Below are 23,213 nucleotides of genomic sequence, written 5' to 3'. Positions count from 1 at the left end.
CACAAACAAAGAATTCGCACGCAGGACCTGGAACACCATTCTAACCTGCTTCACGTGAGACTCCCAATCATCCGAGAAGACCAAAATATCATCCAAGTATACAATCAGGAATTTATCCAGGTACTCTCGGAAGATGTCATGCATAAAGGACTGAAATACTGATGGAGCATTGGAAAGCCCGAATGGCATAACCAGGTACTCAAAATGGCCCTCGGGCATATTAAATGCTGTTTTCCATTCATCGCCCTGTTTAATACGCACAAGATTATACGCACCACGAAGATCTATCTTGGTGAACCAACTAGCCCCCTTAATCTGAGCAAGCAAATCAGACAGCAGCAGCAAGGGGTACTGAAATTTGACTGTGATTTTATTTAGAAGGCGGTAATCAATACAAGGTCTCAACGAACCATCCTTCTTGGCCACAAAAAAGAACCCTGCTCCCAATGGCGACGACGACGGGCTATGACCCTTCTCCAAGGATTCCTTTACGTAACTCTGCATAGCGGCGTGCTCAGGCACAGACAAATTAAACAGTCGACCCTTAGGAAACTTACTACCAGGAATCAAATCGATAGCACAATCGCAATCCCTATGCGGAGGTAGGGCACTGGACTTGGGCTCATCAAATACATCCCGGTAATCCGACAAGAACTCTGGGACCTCGGAAGGGGCGGATGATGAGATAGACAGAACTGGAACATCACCATGTACCCCCTGACAACCCCAGCTGGACACAGACATAGATTTCCAATCCAATACTGGGTTATGGACTTGTAGCCATGGCAACCCCAACACGACCACATCATGCAGATTATGCAACACCAAAAAGCGAATATCCTCCTGATGCGCAGGAGCCATGCACATGGTCAGTTGGGTCCAGTACTGAGGCTTATTCTTGGCCAAAGGCATAGCACCAATTCCTCTCAATGGAATAGGATACTGCAAGGGCTCCAAGAAAAACCCACAGCGCCTAGCAAAGTCCAAGTCCATCAAATTCAGGGCAGCGCCTGAATCCACAAATGCCATGACAGAATAGGATGACAAAGAGCAGATCAAAGTAACGGACAAAAGAAATTTCGACTGTACCGTACCAATGGTGGCAGACCTAGCGAACCGCTTAGTGCGCTTAGGACAATCGGAGATAGCATGAGTGGAATCACCACAATAAAAACACAGCCCATTCTGACTTCTGTGTTCTTGCCATTCAGCTCTGGTCAAAGTCCTATCACATTGCATAGGCTCAGATTTATGCTCAGATAATACCGCCAAATGGTGCACATCTTTACGCTCATGTAAGCGTCGATCGATCTGAATGGCCAAAGACATAGACTCATTCAGACCAGCAGGCATAGGAAATCCCACCATGACATCCTTAAGGGCTTCAGAGAGACCCTTTCTGAAAATTGCTGCCAGCGCACATTCATTCCATTGAGTGAGCACAGACCACTTCCTAAACTTCTGACAATATATCTCTAACTCATCCTGACCCTGACACAGAGCCAGCAAATTTTTCTCTGCCTGATCCACTGAATTAGGTTCATCATACAGCAATCCGAGCACCAGAAAAAACGCATCAATATCGCATAATGCAGGATCTCCTGGCGCAAGGGAAAATGCCCAGTCTTGAGGGTCGCCACGTAATAAAGAAATAATGATCTTAACTTGTTGAACTGGGTCACCAGAGGAGCGGGGTTTCAAAGCCAGAAACAGTTTACAATTATTTTTGAAATTCAGAAACTTAGCTCTATCTCCAGAAAATAAGTCAGGAATAGGAATTCTAGGTTCTAACATAGATTTCTGAACCACAATGTCTTGAATATTTTGTACTCTTGCAGTGAGATGATCCACACAAGAAAACAGACCTTTAATGTCCATCACTACACCTGTGTCCTGAACCACCCAAATGTCTAGGGGAAAAGGAAGACAAAACACAGTGCAGAGAAAAAAAAATGGTCTCAGAACTTCTCTTTTCCCTCTATTGAGAAGCATTAGTACTTTGGGCCTCCAGTACTGTTATGAACTGGTGATTCAGAAACACAATGGACCTGGTGGTTAAGAGCACACAAAGTGACCTGATAGTTACTAATAACATAGGACGAGCTCTGAGACGTGGGAACTCTGCTGACCACAATCCCTAATCCTATCACACCACACTAGAGGTAGCCGTGGAGCGCTCCTGACCAGACCTAGGCGCCTCGGGCACAGCCTGAGAAACTAGCTAGCCCTGAAGATAGAAAAATAAGCCTACCTTGCCTCAGAGAAATTCCCCAAAGGAAAAGGCAGCCCCCCACATATAATGACTGTGAGTAAAGATGAAAATACAAACATAGAGATGAAATAGGTTTTAGCAAAGTGAGGCCCGACTTACTGAATAGACCGAGGATAGTAAAGATAGCTTTGCGGTCAGCACAAAAACCTACAAACAACCACGCAGAGGGCGCAAAAAGACCCTCCGTACCGACTAACGGCACGGAGGTGCTCCCTCTGCGTCCCAGAGCTTCCAGCAAGCAAGAAAAACCAATATAGCAAGCTGGACAGAAAATATAGCAAACAAAAGTAACACAAGCAGAACTTAGCTTATGCAGGGCAGACAGGCCACAAGACGATCCAGGAGAGAGCAAGACCAATACTGGAACATTGACTGGAGGCAAGGAACAAAGAACTATGTGGATTTAAATAGAGCAGCACCTAACGACTTAACCTCGTCACCTGAGGAAGGAAACGCAGAAGCCGCAGCCCCACTCACATCCACCAGAGGAAGCTCATAGACAGAACCAGCCGAAGTACCACTCAAGACCACAGGAGGGAGCTCGACCACAGAATTCACAACAAAAACCCTTGTTGGCAAGCACATCAGTCAGACGTTTTTTGTAGTTGATGATGAGGTTTACGCACATATCAGGAGGAATTGTGGTCCACTCCTTTTTGCAGATCATCTCTAAATCATTAAGATTTTGAGGTTGTCGCTTGGCAACTCGGAGCTTCAACTCCCTCCATAAGTTTTCTATGGGATTAAGGTTTGGAGACTGGCTAGGTCACTCCATGACCTTAATATGCTTCTTTTTGAGCCACTCCTTTGTTGCTTTGTTTGTATGTTTTGGGTCATTGTCTTGCTGGAAGACCCAGCCAGGACCCATTTTTAATGTCCTGGCAGAGGGAAGGAGTTTGTCACTCAGGATTATACGATGCATGGCTCTATTCATTCTCCCATTGGTGCAGTGAGGTAATCTTGTGCCCTTAGCAGAGAAACACCCCAAAAACATAATGTTTCCACCTCCATGCTTGACAGTGGGGACGGTGTTCTTTGGGTCATAGGCAGCATTTGTCTTCCTCCAAGCACAGCGAGTTGAGTTAATGCCAAAGACCTCAATTTTTGTCTCATCTGACCACAGCACCTTCTCCTAATCACTCACAGAATTATCCAGGAGTTTATTGGCAAACTTCAGACGGGCCTGCACATGTGCCTTCTTGAGCATAGGGATCTTGTGGGCACTGCAGGATTTTTAACCTTTACGTCGTAATGTGTTAGCAATGGTTTTCCTGGTGACTGGTTTTCCCAGTTGCCTTGAGATCATTTACTAGTTCCCCCAGTGTAGTTTTAGGCTGATCTCTCACCTTCCTTATGATCAAGGATAATCCACAAGTTGAGATTTTGCATGGTGCCCCAGATTGATGTCGATAGACAGTCATTTTATATTTCTTCCATTTTCTTACTATTGCACCAACAGTTGTCTCCTTCTCACCTAGCATCTTACTTATGGTTTTGTAGCCCATTCCAGCTTTGTGCAGGTCTATGATTTTGTCTGACATCCTTAGAAAGCTCTTTGGTCTTGCCCATGTTGTTGAGTCTCAGTAAGGCTAGGGTCACATTGCGTTAGTGCAACCCGTTTAGCGCTAGAGGGTTGCGCTAACGCAATGTTTTTAATGTGGCCGCGTCCCGGGGTCGCGGTAACGTCCCCGCTCTCGCAGATCCCTGATCTGCGAGAGCGGGGAACGGACCGCGGGCGCGCCTCGGACGCTGCGAGTAGCGTCCGCGGCGCGCCAGGAAACACCGGCGCGTCGCTAGCGCGTGCCGAACATGGCACGTGCTAGTGCTGCGCGTTCCCATTGCCGTGAATGGGCGCGCTAACGGACGCGTTGCACGGCGTTAATTTCGCCGTGCAACGCTGTCCGTTAGCGCTTTCCCATTAACGCAATGGGAACCAAGCCTTAGAGTTAGAGTCTCAGTGATTAATTGAGTCTGTGGACAGGAGTCTTTTATAAAGGTGACTATGTAAGACAGTTGACTTTAATGCAGGTAACGAGTTGATTAGAAGCGTCTAACTGGTCTGTAGAACCCAGAACTCTTAATGGTTGGTAGGGGATCAAATACTTATTTCTCACTGCAAAATGCAAATAAATTTATGAAATTTATATAATGTGATTTTCTGGATTTTATTTTTGATATTCTGTCTCTCAATGTTAAAATTAACCTACCCTTAAAATTATAGACTGTTCATGTCTTTGTCAGTGGGCAAGCTAACAAAATCAGCAAGGGATCAAATACTTATTATTTCCTCCACTGTATAGCATAGGAAACACTGAAAATGTGTTCTCCTCCTGTTTAGTGATCACATGATTGCTGGGCAAGAGCAATTCTGATCTTGAGTGATCTCAAGAGGCTGAAATTGCCAATTTTTCTTAATATATAATATACAGTGGGGAAAATAATTATTTGATACAATTCCAGCTTTGCAAGTTTTCCTACCTACAAAGACTGGATAGGTCTGTAATTTTTATCATACAGGTACACTTCCGTGCTGAGTGACAGAATCTAAAAAAAAAACAGAAAATCACATTTTATGATTTTTACATAATTAATTTGCATTTTATTGCATGAAATAAGTAATTGATCACCTACCAACCAGCAAGAATTCTGGCTCTCACAGACCTGTTAGTTTTCCTTTAGGAAAGCATAAGTCCCATCTGATTGCTGCTTAAAAGAGATATAGACCAACTGCTGACAGGGTCATTGACTATATTAACACAAAGTTCAAATCAACTCAGTCTGTGTTTTTTTTATTTTAACGTGTCTGTCTGTTAAGATAGCTTGAACAAACATGGACTGCTCCGTATCTGTGCCCATGTGAACAAAAGGACAAGTTAGAAAAAAAACCTCGTTCATGTCATTGTAATTTTCATTAAACAATTTGTCAGAATCCTAAAAATTGGATTCCAAGGGAACATTGCATAAACACAATGTGAACAGGGCCTTACAAACCCGTTTGTTATATTGATTGCAGTATAAGCTCCACCATTAGAGTAAGGTCGGGATCACACATACGCGAGATACGGCCGAGTCTTGCAGGTGAAATCCCTCCTCTCTGGCGCCGGCACTTGGGAGTGGGGCGTGCAACTCCATGTGTTGCTGTGCGGCTGCACGCTCCGCTCCGGAGTGCCGGCACCAGAAGTGGGTTTTCACCTGCGAGACTCGGCCATATCTCGCGTATGTGTGGTCCCGGCCTAAGAGATGGCAGTCATAAGAAATGGCAGATTTACATGTTTCATGTGTCCAGTATTTTGCTTTTTAAGGCATTAACACCTTTTTCTTTAAGATTTAAAAGATTCTTTAGAAAGGCCTACTTTCCGTGATTACGTTCACAACATTTTTTTTACACGTCATTAAATACACCTACAAATATTCCTTTTGGCATGTTTTTTCTGTTGTGTTTTTTTTTAAATTGATTTATACTGATGTACATTGTTTTACTTTTTTTTTTAGCGGGCGTCTGACAAGCTTCTCCTTTCTGGTATCGCTAACAGGCCTATTACCATGAGCCATTCCACTCCAGCTACAGGTACAGTGAGAGTCTTTGAGAGTCTGCGTGCCGTGCTTTGCTGGCGTCTCGTACGATATTATTTTCTTAATGCAATTTATTGGAATTTCCATTAGGCCGGCGTCACACACAGCGTAAAACAATACGGTCCGTATATTACGGCCGTAATACGCTGAAAAGTCCCGAAAAAAGTGGTCCGTAGCTCCTCCGTAGGCAGGGTGTGTCAGCGTTTTTTGCGCATGGCATCCTCCGTATGTAATCCGTATGGCATCCGTACTGCGTGGTTTTCTCGCAGGCTAGCAAAACCAACATACCGCTATAGAAGTGATCCATGTGTCCCAAAAAGAAAAGAAAATATATATATACTGTCTATATATATATAGTGTGTACAGTAAAATCACACTGACAGCTTACAGTAGAATAGGTAGAATAAATGTGTACACATAGAATAGGTATATATATATATATATGTAAGTGAGACACATACAGTGGGGCAAAAAAGTATTTAGTCAGTCAGCAATAGTGCAAGTTCCACCACTTAAAAAGATGAGAGGCGTCTGTAATTTACATCATAGGTAGACCTCAACTATGGGAGACAAACTGAGAAAAAAAAATCCAGAAAATCACATTGTCTGTTTTTTTAACATTTTATTTGCATATTATGGTGGAAAATAAGTATTTGGTCAGAAACAAAATTTCATCTCAATACTTTGTAATATATCCTTTGTTGGCAATGACAGAGTTCAAACGTTTTCTGTAAGTCTTCACAAGGTTGCCACACACTGTTGTTGGTATGTTGGCCCATTCCTCCATGCAGATCTCCTCTAGAGCAGTGATGTTTTTGGCTTTTCGCTTGGCAACACGGACTTTCAACTCCCTCCAAAGGTTTTCTATAGGGTTGAGATCTGGAGACTGGCTAGGCCACTCCAGGACCTTGAAATGCTTCTTACGAAGCCACTCCTTCGTTGCCCTGGCGGTGTGCTTTGGATCATTGTCATGTTGAAAGACCCAGCCACGTTTCATCTTCAATTCCCTTACTGATGGAAGGAGGTTTGCACTCAAAATCTCACGATACATGGTCCCATTCATTCTTTCATGTACCCGGATCAGTTGTCCTGGCCCCTTTGCAGAGAAACAGCCCCAAAGCATGATGTTTCCACCACCATGATTTACAGTAGGTATGGTGTTTGATGGATGCAACTCAGTATTCTTTTTCCTCCAAACACGACAAGTTGTGTTTCTACCAAACAGTTCCAGTTTGGTTTCATCAGACCATAGGACATTCTCCCAAAACTCCTCTGGATCATCCAAATGCTCTCTAGCAAACTTCAGACGGGCCCGGACATGTACTGGCTTAAGCAGTGGGACACGTCTGGCACTGCAGGATCTGTGTCCATGGTGGCATAGTGTGTTACTTATGGTAGGCCTTGTTACATTGGTCCCAGCTCTCTGCAGTTCATTCACTAGGTCCCCCCGCGTGGTTTTGGGATTTTTGCTCACCGTTCTTGTGATCATTCTGACCCCACGGGGTGGGATTTTGCGTGGAGCCCCAGATCGAGGGAGATTATCAGTGGTCTTGTATGTCTTCCATTTTCTAATTATTGCTCCCACTGTTGATTTCTTCACTCCAAGCTGGTTGGCTATTGCAGATTCAGTCTTCCCAGCCTGGTGCAGGGCTACAATTTTGTTTCTGGTGTCCTTTGACAGCTCTTTGGTCTTCACCATAGTGGAGTTTGGAGTCAGTCTGTTTGAGGGTGTGCACAGGTGTCTTTTTATACTGATAACAAGTTTAAACAGGTGCCATTACTACAGGTAATGAGTGGAGGAAAGAGGGGACTCTTAAAGAAGAAGTTACAGGTCTGTGAGAGCCAGAAATCTTGATTGTTTGTTTCTGACCAAATACTTATTTTCCACCATAAAATGCAAAAAAAATGATAAAAAAACAGACAATGTGATCTTCTGGATTTTTTTTTCTCAGTTTGTCTCCCATAGTTGAGGTCTACCTATGATGTAAATTACAGACGCCTCTCATCTTATTAAGTGGTGGAACTTGCACTATTGCTGACTGACTAAATACTTTTTTGCCCCACTGTATATGTATATATATTAATATTTATTCCAGCGCTATACAGCTTGAAAGCCGGTAATTCAATTACCGGCTTTTTCTTTCTCCTTCCTAAAACCCGACATGATTTGAGACATGGTTTACATACAGTAAACCATGTCTTCTCTCCATTTTTTTTGCATATTCCACACTACTAATGTCAGTAGTGTGTATCTGCAAAATTTGGCCGTTCTAGCTCTTAAAATAAAGGGTTAAATGGCGGAAAAAATTGGCGTGGGCTCCCGCGCAATTTTCTCCGCCAGAGTAGTAAAGCCAGTGACTGAGGGCAGATATTAATAGCCTGGAGAGGGTCCACGGTTATTGGCCCCCCCCTGGCTAAAAACTTCTGCCCCCAGCCACCCCAGAAAAGGCACATCTGGAAGATGCGCCTATTCTGGCACTTGGCCACTCTCTTCCCATTCCCGTGTAGCGGTGGGATATGGGGTAATGAAGGGTTAATGCCACCTTGCTATTGTAAGGTGACATTAAGCCTAATTAATAATGGAGAGGAGTCAATTATGACACCTATCCATTATTAATCCAATTGTAGTGAAGGGTTAAATAAAACACAAACACATTATTTAAAATTATTTTAATGAAATAAAAACAATGGTTGTTGGAGTATTTTATTCAACGCCCAATCCAGTCACTGAAGACCCTCGTTCTGTGAGTAAAAAAACAATAAACCAACAATATACTTACCCTCCGCAGATCTGTAACGTCCAACGATGTAAATCCTTCTGAAGGGGTTAAAACATTTTGCAGAAAGGAGCTGTGCTAATGCAGGCTGCTCCTCGCTGCAAAACCCCAGGAAATGAGGCTAAAAATAGATCAATGATCTATATTTAGCTTCATTTGCGGTCAGGCGCCCTCTGCTGGCTGTTCATAGATCGTGGGAAATTACCTAGAAAGCTCCCTGGCTTTCTAGGTAATTTCCCACGATCTATGAACAGCCAGCAGAGGGCGCCTCACCGCAAATGAAGCTAAATATAGATCATTGATCTATTTTTAGCCTCATTCCCTGGGGTTTTGCAGCGAGGAGCAGCCTGCATTAGCACAGCTCCTTTCTGCAAAATGTTTTAACCCCTTCAGAAGGATTTACATCGTTGGACGTTACAGATCTGCGGAGGGTAAGTATATTGTTGGTTTATTATGTTTTTTTACTCACAGAACGAGGGTCTTCAGTGACTGGATTGGGCGTTGAATAAAATACTCCAACAACCATTGTTTTTATTTCATTAAAATAATTTTAAATAATGTGTTTGTGTTTTATTTAACCCTTCACTACAATTGGATTAATAATGGATAGGTGTCATAATTGACGCCTCTCCATTATTAATTAGGCTTAATGTCACCTTACAATAGCAAGGTGGCATTAACCCTTCATTACCCCATATCCCACCGCTACACGGGAATGGGAAGAGAGTGGCCAAGTGCCAGAATAGGCGCATCTTCCAGATATGCCTTTTCTGGGGTGGCTGGGGGCAGATGTTTTTAGCCAGGGGGGGGGCCAATAACCATGGACCCTCTCCAGGCTATTAATATCTGCCCTCAGTCACTGGCTTTACTACTCTGGCGGAGAAAATTGCGCGGGAGCCCACGCCAATTTTTTCCGCCTTTTAACCCTTTATTTTAAGAGCTAGAACGGCCAAATTTTGCAGATACACACTACTGACATTAGTAGTGTGGAATCTGCAAAAAAAATGGAGAGAAGACATGGTTTACTGTATGTAAACCATGTCTCAAATCATGTCGGGTTTTAGGAAGGAGAAAGAAAAAGCCGGTAATTGAATTACCGGCTTTCAAGCTGTATAGCGCTGGAATAAATATTAATATATATACATATATGTGTCTCACTGACATATATATATATATATATATATATATATATATATATATATATATACCTATTCTATGTGTACACATTTATTCTACCTATTCTACTGTAAGCTGTCAGTGTGATTTTACTGTACACCGCACTGAATTACCGGCTTTTCTCTCTAACAGCGCTGCGTATTTCTCGCAAGTCACACTGCTTGTCCGTGTGTAATCCGTATTTTTCACGCTTCCATAGACTTTCATTGGCGTATTTCTTGCGCAGTACGGTGACAAACGCAGCATGCTGCGATTTTGTACGGCCGTAGAAAGCCGTATAATACTGATCAGTAAAATACGGCAAATAGGAGCAGGGGCATAGAGAATAATTGTGCCGTATTTTTTGCGAGTTTTACGGATGTAGATTCTGCGCTCTTACGTCCGTAAAACTCGCAAGTGTGACGCCGGCCTTACTGTCAACTAAAGTCTTAGATACATTGAAATTCTGTTACTGTTTGGGAGAGACCAATAAATAAGCTGAAAACATACTGACCTGCTTAGTATTGAAATTTACCCCAAAATTAAGTCTTCCCTCCATCAATATTTCCATGTATAGCATTGCTGTACTTTGTCTAATCTGAACTTTTAATATTCTGCTCTGCATTTAGCAGAAATAACTTCAAAATTAAGTTGGGACCCATTTGTCTTTTTTCACAGTAATCAGTGGTGGTCTATAAAATGATTATGATGCTTATTCGCTATCATCTTCCCAGATGGAATAAGTGAAATTGATGATCTCTTTTGTAGAATGATTTTGACGTTACTTGCTGGCTATTCACCTTCCCTTATTGGGGACTTATGAGCCAAAGAAAGAATGTATAGGTAGTGGATGCTTACTCACTGGTCCATCTTGGAGTGGACACTCTACTGCTAGGGTGTCTGCCTTTGCTTGGCTGCTTTAAGGTCAATTTAGTGCATACGTGCCTTTTATATTGCAGATGGAAGGGTATGGAGGAAAGGAACCTGGACAATTTTATTGTATTTTTCAACATACTAAAATAGAGATAATTACTAATGCCATCAATAGCCCATGACTATACTGCTACCTAGATGAAATGACATAAGCCAACAACATTATCCTAGTGCAGGATGGGAACTTAACAGGGTATAATGTAACTAGATCAGGAGAAACACATAGAAAAGTAGTGACTAATGTGGGGCAAATTTGTGTAGAGTCGATCCCCCAAAACTCACTACTCAGTGATATATGTTTTATCTGTCTCTATATACTAGCCCTGTGATTAATGCATTGGCAGGTGATTAATGTCCAAGGGGGTACCCCAAAAATACAGAGAATTACTTATTTAATTTTTCTTAAAAACATTAATCCCCTTCAGAATACTGTCAATTAGATGATACCAACTTTTTTATATTCTAATGCTACGTGCCTCCAGCTATTATTTCTTAATCTTTTCTACATCCTGAAAACACTTTCCATATAGGTATTTCTTCATTTTTGGGAATAAGAAGTGGGCGGGGGCTAGGTCTGGGGTGCAAGTGGGGTGACCCTGATTTTTTTTCAAGTTATAACAGATGATGAATTTTGGTGTTACACCTATGATCATTAAACAAAACAGTAGTCCAGCCAGCAGAAGACCGCTTCATCGCCCAGACCAAAAAATGCATGGCAAGTCAAATCAAATTTGAAGTCCATTATGGTTTTTGCTTTTTTGACATCAAGGTTCACGTTGACTTTGTCCCTCAGGGCACCACAAAGAACCAACATTACTATCTGTAAGTGCTGAAGAGATTGCATGAAGCAGTGAGAAAAAAATTACCTGAATTGTGTTGATCGGGGGATTGGCTGCTTCATCATGACAACACGTCTGCCCAAACAGCGTTGAAAATCAACCAGTTTTTGGTGAAAATTGGCAAGACAACGGTTTCTCACCCACCTTACTTGCTCAACCTAACCTCCTGCGAACCCTTCTGATTCCCAAAATGAAGAAAAACCTAAAGGGAAAGCTTTGTCGGGACGAAGAAAAGGTTAAAAAAAACATAGTTAGAAGCACTTAACAGCATTAGTTCAGAATAATATAATTAAATGTTTCGAACAGTGGAAAAACCATTGGGACGAGTGCATATGATCTAATGGACAATATTTTGAAGGGGATTACTGCTTTCAAGATGTTATCTTCAATTTAAAAAAATTAAAATCTTGTTTTTCTTTTTTGGGTACCATATTGTAATGTCTTCGCTAAGTTTTTACCTTTTGTGCCTGTCTCTTCTTTTCTTGTGGAATATTTCTGTTTGGATGTGACACCACTTACAACGGTTGTCCTGCAAAATTAGACTTTGCCCAGGGACAGGATATATAAAAAATTAAAACTGTCATACTATTCTGCCGGCACCCACTCTGTGGTCTGCACAATGACGGGAGGCAGTGATATCACCGTTCTGCCTGCAGGAAAGGGCAGGATGAAGAGGAAGTATGGGAATTACCTAGTTTGGAAACCTAATGGGGCATAGAACACTATAGCTAGCTGTCAGCCGAACAACCCTTTGGTTGGCTGCCATCTCTCTTTACTCCCCATACACCGAAATGCTTGGCTGAATGCTGCAGTGTTCTGAGAGAGTATCCTTTGGCAGTGGCTTATCTCTCTGCTGAACAAAAGGATCCTTCTCTCCCATCTGTCTAGGAGGAGTCAGCAGGCCTCCATACACATGAGATAGGCTGATTATCTCTCTGAAGTCAGGTGAGTTTTGACTAATATGTATGGTGGCGTCAAGAGTAAATTTTGCTGGAGCACCGCTGTGGGCTGTATGATACATTACATTAAATTGAGATAAGTGGGTGCGGCTCTTGGCTGTAGTTCATAAGTGGATCCCCATGCTATTATAATGTTTTGATATTCTAATAAATCACGAGTGTAGCCCATGATTTTTTACTTTATTTTTTTACATTGTAGTCTAGTTTGTGTTTACATTTCTTCCATTTAAACATTGTATTACCTAGTACAATTTTATAATTGAAGAGCCTTTTATATGTGGCAAACCTCAAATTCTGATTTAGCTTCACTGTACAGATTTCCCTTTGATGGAAATAGATTGTGTTACATGCTCTTTTTCTTATCTTTTCAGCTAATGGGAACGATAGCAACAAATTTACAGGAGACCGCTCTCCCTGTTCCCCTTCACGTGTTCTTCACATTCGCAAGATTCCAAATGATGTTACAGAAGGGGATATCATCTCATTAGGTGTACCTTTCGGAAAAGTTACTAATCTTTTGATATTGAAAAGTAAAAGCCAGGTACCATATACTTCTGATTTACTCCTATTTTTGTTAATTTTTATAATTTTCATTTCAGATTTTCATCACAGTATTGTTCTGGCGTGTAAAACAAAATCACTGTCATTTAAGCTACCGTATATACTCAAGTATAAGCCGACCCGAGTATAAGCCGACCCCCCTGATTTTTCCACAAAAAACTGGGAAAACTTAATGACTCGAGTATAAGTCTAGGGTGGGAAATGCAGCAGCTACCAGTAAATGTCAAAAGTAAAAATAGATACCAGTAAAATTAATTGAGGCATCAGTAGGTTAAGTGTTTTTGAATATCCATACTGAATCAGGAGCCCCATATAATGCTCCATAAAGTTTATGATGGGCCCCATAAGATGCTCCATATTAAAATACTAGCTGTTTCCAGCCAGCTAACGCTCGGCACGCCCATTGCTATCTAATTAATGCTGCTAGTGATTAAACTAAAGTAAATAATGACAACATTCAATAGCGCTTACGCAGGTGGTAAATTAACTTAAAATGAAGTTAATAACAATAATCATTAAAAATCTGAATAATACTAATAATACATTTTATTCACAGTGTAAAATAAAAAACAAACTGGATTCAGTAAGATGTGTGTTTTTTATTCCAGCATCTAAACAAATTTCATAACGAAACATAAATTAAGGTTAAATTTCTCTGTAAACACAATGACATGTGTGAGGACGGAGCCTCGTGTGGTAATGTGTGGGGATGGAGCCTCGTGTGGTAATGTGTGGGGACGTGTTGTGAATTCTGTGGCAGAGCTCCCTCCTGTGGTCACAAGTGGTACTTCGGCTGATTCTCTCTGTGAGCTTCCGTTGGTGGAGGAAAGTGGTACTGCGGCTTCTGAGTTTCCTTCCTCAGGTGATGTGGTGAAGTCGTTAGGTGCTGCTCTATTTAACTCCACCTAGTGCTTTGATCCTGGCCTCCAGTCAATGTTCTAGTATTGGACCTGTTTCCTCCTGGATCGTTCCTGTGGCCTGCTGCTCTGCATAGCTAAGTTCTGCTTTGCTATTTTGTTTGCTGTTTTTTCTGTCCAGCTTGTCTATTTGTTTTTTCCTGCTTGCTGGAAGCTCTGGGACGCAGAGGGTGTGCCTCCGTGCCGTTAGTTCGGTACGGAGGGTCTTTCTGCTCCCTTTGCGTCGTTTTTGTAGGGTCTTGTGTTGACCGCAAAGTTACCTTTCCTATCCTCGCTCTGTTCAGAAAGTCGGGCCTCACTTTGCTAAATCTATTTCATCTCTACGTTTGTCTTTTCATCTTAACTCACAGTCATTATATGTGGGGGCTGCCTTTTCCTTTGGGGTATTTCTCTGAGGCAAGGTAGGCTTATTTTCTATCTTCAGGCTAGCTAGTCTCTCAGGCTGTGCCGAGTTGCATAGGTAGCGTTAAGCGCAATCCACGGCTGCCTCTAGTGTGGTTGGAGAGGATTAGGGATTGTGGTCAGCAGAGTTCCCACGTCTCAGAGCTCGTTCTATGTTTTTGGGTTATTGTCAGGTCACTGTATGTGCTCTGACCTCTATGTCCATTGCGGTACTGAATTACTTTATCATAACAGTACTGGAGGCCAAAAGTACTAATGATTCTCAATAGAGGGAAAAAAGAAGTTCTGAGACCATTTTTTTTTCTCTGCACTGTGTTTTGCCTTTTTTTTCCCCTAGCCATTTGGGTGGTTCAGGACACAGGTGTAGCGATGGACATTAAGGGTCTGTCTTCATGTGTGGATCAGCTTACGGCAAGAGTACAAAATATTCAAGACTTTGTGGTTCAGAATTCTATGTTAGAACCGAGAATTCCTCTTCCTGATTTGTTTTTTGGAGATAGAACTAAATTTCTGAGTTTCAAAAATAATTGTAAACTATTTCTGGCTTTGAAACCGCGCTCCTCTGGTGACCCAGTTCAACAAGTTAGGATCATTATTTCTTTTTTACGTGGCGACCCTCAGGACTGGGCATTTTCTCTTGCGTCAGGAGATCCTGCATTAAGTAATATCAATGCGTTTTTCCTGGCGCTCGGATTGCTGTACGATGAACCTAATTCAGTGGATCAGGCAGAGAAAAATTTGCTGGCTCTGTGTCAGGGTCAGGATGAGATAGAGGTATATTGTCAGAAATTTAGAAAGTGGTCCGTACTCACTCAATGGAATGAAGGTGCGCTCGCAGCTATTTTCAGAAAAGGTCTCTCTGAAGCCCTTAAGGATGTCATGGTGGGATTTCCTATGCCTGCTGGTCTGAATGAGTCTATGTCTTTGGCCATTCAGATCGGTCGACGCTTGCGTGAGCTTAAATCTGTGCACCATTTGGCGGTATTACCTGAGCTCAAACCTGAGCCTATGCAGTGCGATAGGACTTTGACCAGAGTTGAACGGCAAGAACACAGACGTCTGAATGGGCTGTGTTTCTACTGTGGTGATTCCACTCATGCTATCTCTGATTGTCCTAAGCGCACTAAGCGGTTCGCTAGGTCTGCCACCATTGGTACGGTACAATCAAAATTTCTTCTGTCCGTTACCTTGATCTGCTCTTTGTCATCGTATTCTGTCATGGCTTTTGTGGATTCAGGCGCTGCCCTGAATTTGATGGACTTGGAGTATGCTAGGCGTTGTGGGTTTTTCTTGGAGCCCTTGCAGTGTCCTATTCCATTGAGAGGAATGGATGCTACGCCTTTGGCCAAGAATAAGCCTCAGTACTGGACCCAGCTGACCATGTGCATGGCTCCTGCACATCAGGAGGTTATTCGCTTTCTGGTGTTACATAATCTGCATGATGTGGTCGTGTTGGGGTTGCCATGGCTACAAGTCCATAATCCAGTATTAGATTGGAAATCCATGTCTGTGTCCAGCTGGGGTTGTCAGGGGGTACATGGTGATGTCCCATTTCTGACTATTTCGTCATCCACCCCTTCTGAGGTTCCAGAGTTCTTGTCTGATTACCGGGATGTATTTGATGAGCCCAAGTCCGATACCCTACCTCCGCATAGGGATTGTGATTGTGCTATCGATTTGATTCCTGGTAGTAAATTCCCAAAAGGTCGACTGTTTAATTTATATGTGCCTGAGCACGCCGCTATGCGGAGTTATGTGAAGGAGTCCTTGGAGAAGGGGCATATTCGCCCTTCATCGTCGCCATTAGGAGCAGGGTTCTTTTTTGTAGCCAAGAAGGATGGTTCACTGAGACCTTGTATAGATTACCGCCTTCTAAATAAGATCACGGTTAAATTTCAGTACCCCTTGCCGTTGTTATCTGATTTGTTTGCTCGGATTAAGGGGGCTAGTTGGTTCACCAAGATAGATCTTCGTGGTGCGTATAATCTTGTGCGTATTAAGCGAGGCGATGAATGGAAAACTGCATTTAATACGCCCGAGGGCCATTTTGAGTATCTAGTAATGCCATTCGGACTTGCCAATGCTCCATCAGTGTTTTAGTCCTTTATGCATGACATCTTCCGAGAGTACCTGGATAAATTCCTGATTGTGTACTTGGATGACATTTTGATCTTCTCGGATGATTGGGAGTCTCATGTGAAGCAGGTCAGAACGGTGTTTCAGGTCCTGCGTGCTAATTCTTTGTTTGTGAAGGGATCAAAGTGTCTCTTTGGTGTTCAGAAGGTTTCATTTTTGGGGTTCATCTTTTCCCCTTCTACTATCGAGATGGACCCTGTTAAGGTCCAAGCCATCCATGATTGGACTCAGCCGACATCTCTGAAAAGTCTGCAAAAGTTCCTGGGCTTTGCTAATTTTTATCGTCGCTTCATCTGCAATTTTTCTAGTATTGCTAAACCATTGACCGATTTGACCAAGAAGGGTGCTGATGTGGTCAATTGGTCTTCTGCTGCTGTGGAAGCTTTTCAAGAGTTGAAGCGTCGTTTTTCTTCTGCCCCTGTGTTGTGTCAACTAGATGTTTCGCTTCCGTTCCAGGTCGAGGTTGATGCTTCTGAGATTGGAGCAGGGGCTGTTTTGTCGCAGAGAAGTTCTGATTGCTCGGTGATAAAACCATGCGCCTTCTTTTCCAGGAAGTTTTCGCCTGCTGAGCGAAATTATGATGTGGGCAATCGAGAGTTGCTGGCCATGAAGTGGGCATTCGAGGAGTGGCGTCATTGGCTTGAAGGAGCTAAGCATCGCGTGGTGGTCTTGACTGATCATAAGAACTTGACTTATCTCGAGTCTGCCAAGCAGTTGAATCCTAGACAGGCTCGTTGGTCGCTGTTTTTTGCCCGTTTTGACTTTGTGATTTCGTACCTTCCGGGCTCTAAAAATGTGAAGGCGGATGCTCTGTCTAGGAGTTTTGTGCCCGACTCTCCGGGTTTATCTGAGCCAGCGGGTATCCTCAAAGAGGGAGTAATTGTGTCTGCCATCTCCCCTGATTTGCGGCGGGTGCTGCAAAAATTTCAGGCTAATAAACCTGATCGTTGCCCAGCGGAGAAACTGTTTGTCCCTGATAGGTGGACGAATAAAGTTATCTCTGAGGTTCATTGTTCAGTGTTGGCTGGTCATCCTGGAATCTTTGGTACCAGAGAGTTAGTGGCTAGATCCTTTTGGTGGCCATCTCTGTCACGGGATGTGCGTTCTTTTGTGCAGTCCTGTAGGACTTGTGCTCAGGCTAAGCCCTGCTGTTCTCGTGCCAGTGGGTTGCTTTTGCCCTTGCCGGTCCCGAAGAGGCCTTGGACACATATCTCTATGGATTTTATTTCAGATCTTCCCGTCTCTCAAAAGATGTCAGTCATTTGGGTGGTCTGTGATCGCTTCTCTAAGATGGTCCATTTGGTACCCTTGTCTAAATTACCTTCCTCCTCTGATTTGGTGCCATTGTTCTTCCAGCATGTGGTTCGTTTACATGGCATTCCAGAGAATATCGTTTCTGACAGAGGTTCCCAGTTTATTTCGAGGTTTTGGCGAGCCTTTTGTGGTAGGATGGGCATTGACTTGTCTTTTTCCTCGGCTTTCCATCCTCAGACTAATGGCCAGACCGAACGAACCAATCAGACCTTGGAAACATATCTGAGATGCTTTGTTTCTGCTGATCAGGATGACTGGGTGTCCTTTTTGCCTTTGGCTGAGTTCGCCCTTAATAATCGGGCCAGCTCGGCTACCTTGGTTTCGCCGTTTTTCTGCAACTCTGGGTTCCATCCTCGTTTCTCTTCAGGGCAGGTTGAGTCTTCGGACTGTCCTGGTGTGGATACTGTGGTGGACAGGTTGCAGCAGATTTGTTCTCATGTAGTGGACAATTTGACCTTGTCCCAGGAGAAGGCTCAACGTTTTGCTAATCGCAGACGCTGTGTGGGTCCCCGACTTCGTGTTGGGGATTTGGTTTGGTTATCTTCTCGTCATATTCCTATGAAGGTTTCCTCTCCTAAGTTTAAACCTCGTTTCATTGGTCCGTATAGGATTTCTGAGGTTCTTAATCCTGTGTCTTTTAGTCTGACCCTTCCAGATTCTTTTTCCATACATAACGTATTCCATAGGTCATTGTTGCGGAGATACGTGGCACCTATGGTTCCATCTGTTGATCCTCCTGCCCCGGTTTTGGTGGAGGGGGAGTTGGAGTATATTGTGGAGAAGATTTTGGATTCTCGTGTTTCAAGACGGAAGCTCCAGTATCTGGTTAAGTGGAAGGGTTATGCTCAGGAAGATAATTCCTGGGTCTTTGCCTCTGATGTCCATGCTCCCGATCTTGTTCGTGCCTTTCATATGGCTCATCCTGGTCGTCCTGGGGGCTCTGGTGAGGGTTCGGTGACCCCTCCTCAAGGGGGGGTACTGTTGTGAATTCTGTGGCAGAGCTCCCTCCTGTGGTCACAACTGGTACTTCGGCTGATTCTATCTGTGAGCTTCCTTTGGTGGAGGAAAGTGGTACTGCGGCTTCTGAGTTTCCTTCCTCAGGTGATGTGGTGAAGTCGTTAGGTGCTGCTCTATTTAACTCCACCTAGTGCTTTGATCCTGGCCTCCAGTCAATGTTCTAGTATTGGACCTGTTTCCTCCTGGATCGTTCCTGTGGCCTGCTGCTCTGCATAGCTACGTTCTGCTTTGCTATTTTGTTTGCTGTTTTTTCTGTCCAGCTTGTCTATTTGTTTTTTCCTACTTGCTGGAAGCTCTGGGACGCAGAGGGTGTACCTCCATGCCGTTAGTTCGGTACGGAGGGTCTTTTTGCCCCCTTTGCGTGGTTTTTGTAGGGTTTTGTGTTGACCGCAAAGTTACCTTTCCTATCCTCGCTCTGTTCAGAAAGTCGGGCCTCACTTTGCTAAATCTATTTCATCTCTACGTTTGTCTTTTCATCTTAACTCACAGTCATTATATGTGGGGGCTGCCTTTTCCTTGGGGGGTATTTCTCTGAGGCAAGGTAGGCTTATTTTCTATCTTCAGGTTAGCTAGTTTCTCAGGCTGTGCCGAGTTGCATAGGTAGCATTAGGCGCAATCCACAGCTGCCTCTAGTGTGGTTGGAGAGGATTAGGGATTGCGGTCAGCAGAGTTCCCACGTCTCAGAGCTCGTTCTATGTTTTTGGGTTATTGTCAGGTCACTGTATGTGCTCTGACCTCTATGTCCATTGCAGTACTGAATTACTTTATCATAACAGGGACGGAGCCTGTGGTGGGGGGGTGGTAGTATCTGTGGTAATGTGGTGGGGGGATTAGGTGTGGTGGGGGCAGGATTATGTGTGGTGATGTGGTGGAGGGGTGGGATTATCTGTGGTGGGGGTGGGATTATGTGTGGTGGGGGGCGGGGGGGCTGGATTATGTGTGGTAATCAGATGGGGAGGCGGGATTATGTGTGGTGATGTGGTGAGGGGCAGGATTATGTGTGGTGATGTGGTGGGCGGGATTATGTATGGTGGTGGGGGGCGGGTTTGTGTGTGGTGATGTGCTGGGGGGCAGGATTATGTGTGGTGATGTGTTGGGGGCGGGATTATGTGGTGATTTGGTGGGGGGTGGGATTATGTGTAGTGATATGTTGGTGGGCAGGATTATGTGTGGTGATGATTTATGTTTGGTGATGTGGTGGGCAGGATTATGAATGGTGATGTGGTGAGGGGGCGGGATCGTGTGTGGTGATGTGGTGGGGGGTGGGATTGTGTGTGGTAATGTGGTGGGGGGCGGGATTGTGTGTGGTGATGTGGTGGGGGTGGGATTGTGTGTGGTAATGTGGTGGGGGCGGGATTGTGTGTGGTAATGTGGGGGGGTGGAGCTACTGTGCAGGGGGCAGGATTAGTGAGTAATCACAATGCCTCTTATCTATATACATGCCTCATATAATCCTGCATAAAGGTTAATAATGACCCCATAGACACATTTGCCCAATATAATGCTGCACAAATGTTGATTATGGCCCCATAAGATGCTCCATAAAGATATTTGCCCCATATAGTGCTGCACAAACGTTGATCATGGCCCCATACAGACACTTGCCCCATAAAGACACTTGCCCCATATAGTGCTGCACAAACGTTATGGCCCCATACAGACACTTGCTCCATATAGTGCTGCACAATCGTTATGGCCCCATATAGTGCTGCACAAACGTTATGGCCCCATATAGTGCTGCACAAATGTTATGGCCCCATATAGTGCTGCACAAACGTTATGGCCCCATATAGTGCTGCACAAATGTTATGGCCCCATATAGTGCTGCACAAACGTTATGGCCCCATACAGTGCTGTACAAACTTTATGGCCCCATACAGTGCTGCACAAACATTATGGCCCCATACATTGCTGCACAAATGTTATGGCCCCATATAGTGCAGCACAAACGTTATGGCCCCATATAGTGCTGCACAAACGTTATGGCCCCATACAGTGCTGTACAAACGTTATGGCCCCATATAATACTGCACAAACGTTATGGCCCCATAGATGCTCCATACAGACACTTGACCAATTTGCTGTTGCTGCGATAAAAAAATAAAAAAATCACATACTCACCTATCCGTCGCTCAGGCCCCCGGCACTTTCAATATTCACCTTTTCCTCATTCCAGTGCCGCTCCATCTTCAGTGTCTCCTGCACTGATGTTCAGGCAGAGAGTGTGCACTAACCACGTCACCGCGCCCTCTGACCTGAGCGTCACTGCTGAAGACGGAGCGGCGCTGGAACGAGGAGCAGGTGAATATTGCACAGCGCTCCCCTCCCCATTATACTCACCTGCTCCTGGTGCGGTCCCTGCCCGTCTGTTCCCTGGTGCCGGCAGCTTGTTCCTGTACTGAGTGGTCACCATTACCGCTCATTACAGTAATGAATATGCGGCTCCACCTCTATGGGAGGTGGAGCCGCATATTCATTACTGTAATGAGCGGTACCATGTGACCGCTCAATACAGGAAGAAGCTGTCAGCGTCGGGGAAAAGAAGTGCAGGGACCGCACCAGGAGCAGGTGAGTATAATTAGACAGCCTCCGCCCCCCTCCCCTGCCAACCCCTGGGTATGACTCGAGTATAAGCCGAGAGGGGACTTTCACCCCAAAAAATGGGCTGAAAATCTCGGCTTATACTCGAGTATTTATGGTAATTTCTTAATGTACATGGCTGCCATTAAGTAAAGGATCATGTATTAGAAGTACAAAAGGAGAAATGTTTTTAATAATATTACAACTTTTTTTTTTTAATTTTTACTTTATTTTAGTATTCTTGGGGATCTTGAACCTGCTTTTGATCATGTTTAACTGTACTACATCATTCTTGCAGTTTGTAGTTTAAATTAAAGAAGGACTCCCATCAAAGATTTTATCTTCGTAATATATTGCAGCCATCATGTTATATAGCACTGTGTACTTACAATTGCTCATTTTGCCTTTCTACCCAGCTAATTCTTCTCTTTTCTCTGCTCTATGTAGAAACAGGAAGTCTATTTTCCTTGTATTTAGAATTCCCCTTTTGCAGCGACTTATGACTCATGCAGTCAAAATTGACCTCCTATTTCTACATGGAGCTTAGAAGGATTCAGCTAGTCAATTTTTAATCACATGATGTCATAGACCTAATGGAAAAGAGAAGAATTACCTAGGTAGAAAGGCAAAATGAGCAATTGTAAGTACACAGTGCCATATAATATGATGATTGCAATATATTAAGAGGATCCAAATATTGATTGGAATTACTAGTTATGTAGAAAGGAATGAGAGAAGCAATTCTTTATTTTAAGAGTACTGCTATTTATACATTACAGACCCACATTGAAAAGCACAAAGTCTTTCTATTCATTTTTCATTGTGTCTGGTGCTTTGAAAAGTATAAGCCATTAGTTGCCATACATGTCTGCAAATAGTATTTCAATAATGAAGCAAAATGAATCATTCAGTATTATGGGTTGTAATAATGAATGAAGCAAATATGTGATGTATTATGCTTTTATGTTTATGTTTTCATGTGTTTTTCTTTGTCAGGCCTTCTTGGAAATGGCTTCTGAAGAAGCAGCTATCACAATGATGAATTACTACACCCCTATCACTCCTCAGCTCCGGAGTCAGCCTGTCTATATTCAGTATTCGAACCACAGAGAATTGAAGACTGACAACCTACCGAATCAGTCGGTAAGTTCCTTCTGATACTGATCCTCTACTACAGCTTTCTTAGGCTAACGTCCTGTTCATCATAGATTTGTGGCTTCCATTTACATCTCAATGGGTCCTTTGGGACAATAATTTTGAATGTAAAAATAGTACAACAGGTTGCGTTATTCTGGTTATCAAAAATACTGGTAAACCGGACTGTTTTAGGCCACATTCAGGTGTGGCAGATTTTCTATGCAGGTAATGCATTACAGATCTGCTAGAAATTGCTGAACTAATATAAGTGAATGGTGTTGTCAAACATCACAAACGATTTTTCTGGTGTGGATTTGATACAAAAACATGCAGCATTCCTTACCCACAAGTAATCCACAAGTTTAAGGTTGGGTTTACATTTTAATCCACAGCAGAAAAGATACCATTAAGGCGGAATTCTGTAAAAACAGCTAAACTCTGTTTTCAAAACAAGATGGACTACTAGCACGGTGTGCATGTCAGCTTACACCTATTATACACTCAAGTAGAGGGAAGGGGCAGGAGGAGTGATGAAACCCCCTGTTGAGCTTTCTAACAAGTCTTTTACTTCCTCTCAAAGATGGATTCACATCTACACTGCTCAGCACTGCTGTATAAATTCATCTGTGCTGCTGCTTCTC

General features: G+C 43.4%; 1 protein-coding gene across 2 annotated transcripts in view; it reads left to right on the top strand.

Annotated features, from left to right (window-relative positions):
- PTBP3 (polypyrimidine tract binding protein 3) overlaps nt 1-23,213 on the top strand; it is a 192,762-nt gene that overhangs the window by 115,525 nt on the left and 54,024 nt on the right. For both annotated transcript variants that reach the window (XM_069767020.1, XM_069767029.1), the window contains exons 2-4: nt 5,765-5,840; nt 12,880-13,049; nt 22,432-22,578. In XM_069767020.1, coding sequence (XP_069623121.1) covers nt 5,816-5,840; nt 12,880-13,049; nt 22,432-22,578 — 342 coding nt within the window. In that variant the 5' untranslated portion in view covers nt 5,765-5,815. The remainder of the gene's footprint in view (nt 1-5,764; nt 5,841-12,879; nt 13,050-22,431; nt 22,579-23,213) is intronic.

This window comes from Ranitomeya imitator, chromosome 1, assembly GCF_032444005.1.
Source record: "Ranitomeya imitator isolate aRanImi1 chromosome 1, aRanImi1.pri, whole genome shotgun sequence".
Classification (NCBI taxonomy): domain Eukaryota; kingdom Metazoa; phylum Chordata; class Amphibia; order Anura; family Dendrobatidae; genus Ranitomeya; species Ranitomeya imitator.
Note: the sequence above shows the minus strand (reverse complement) of the source record. Positions and strands in the feature narration are given on the sequence as shown.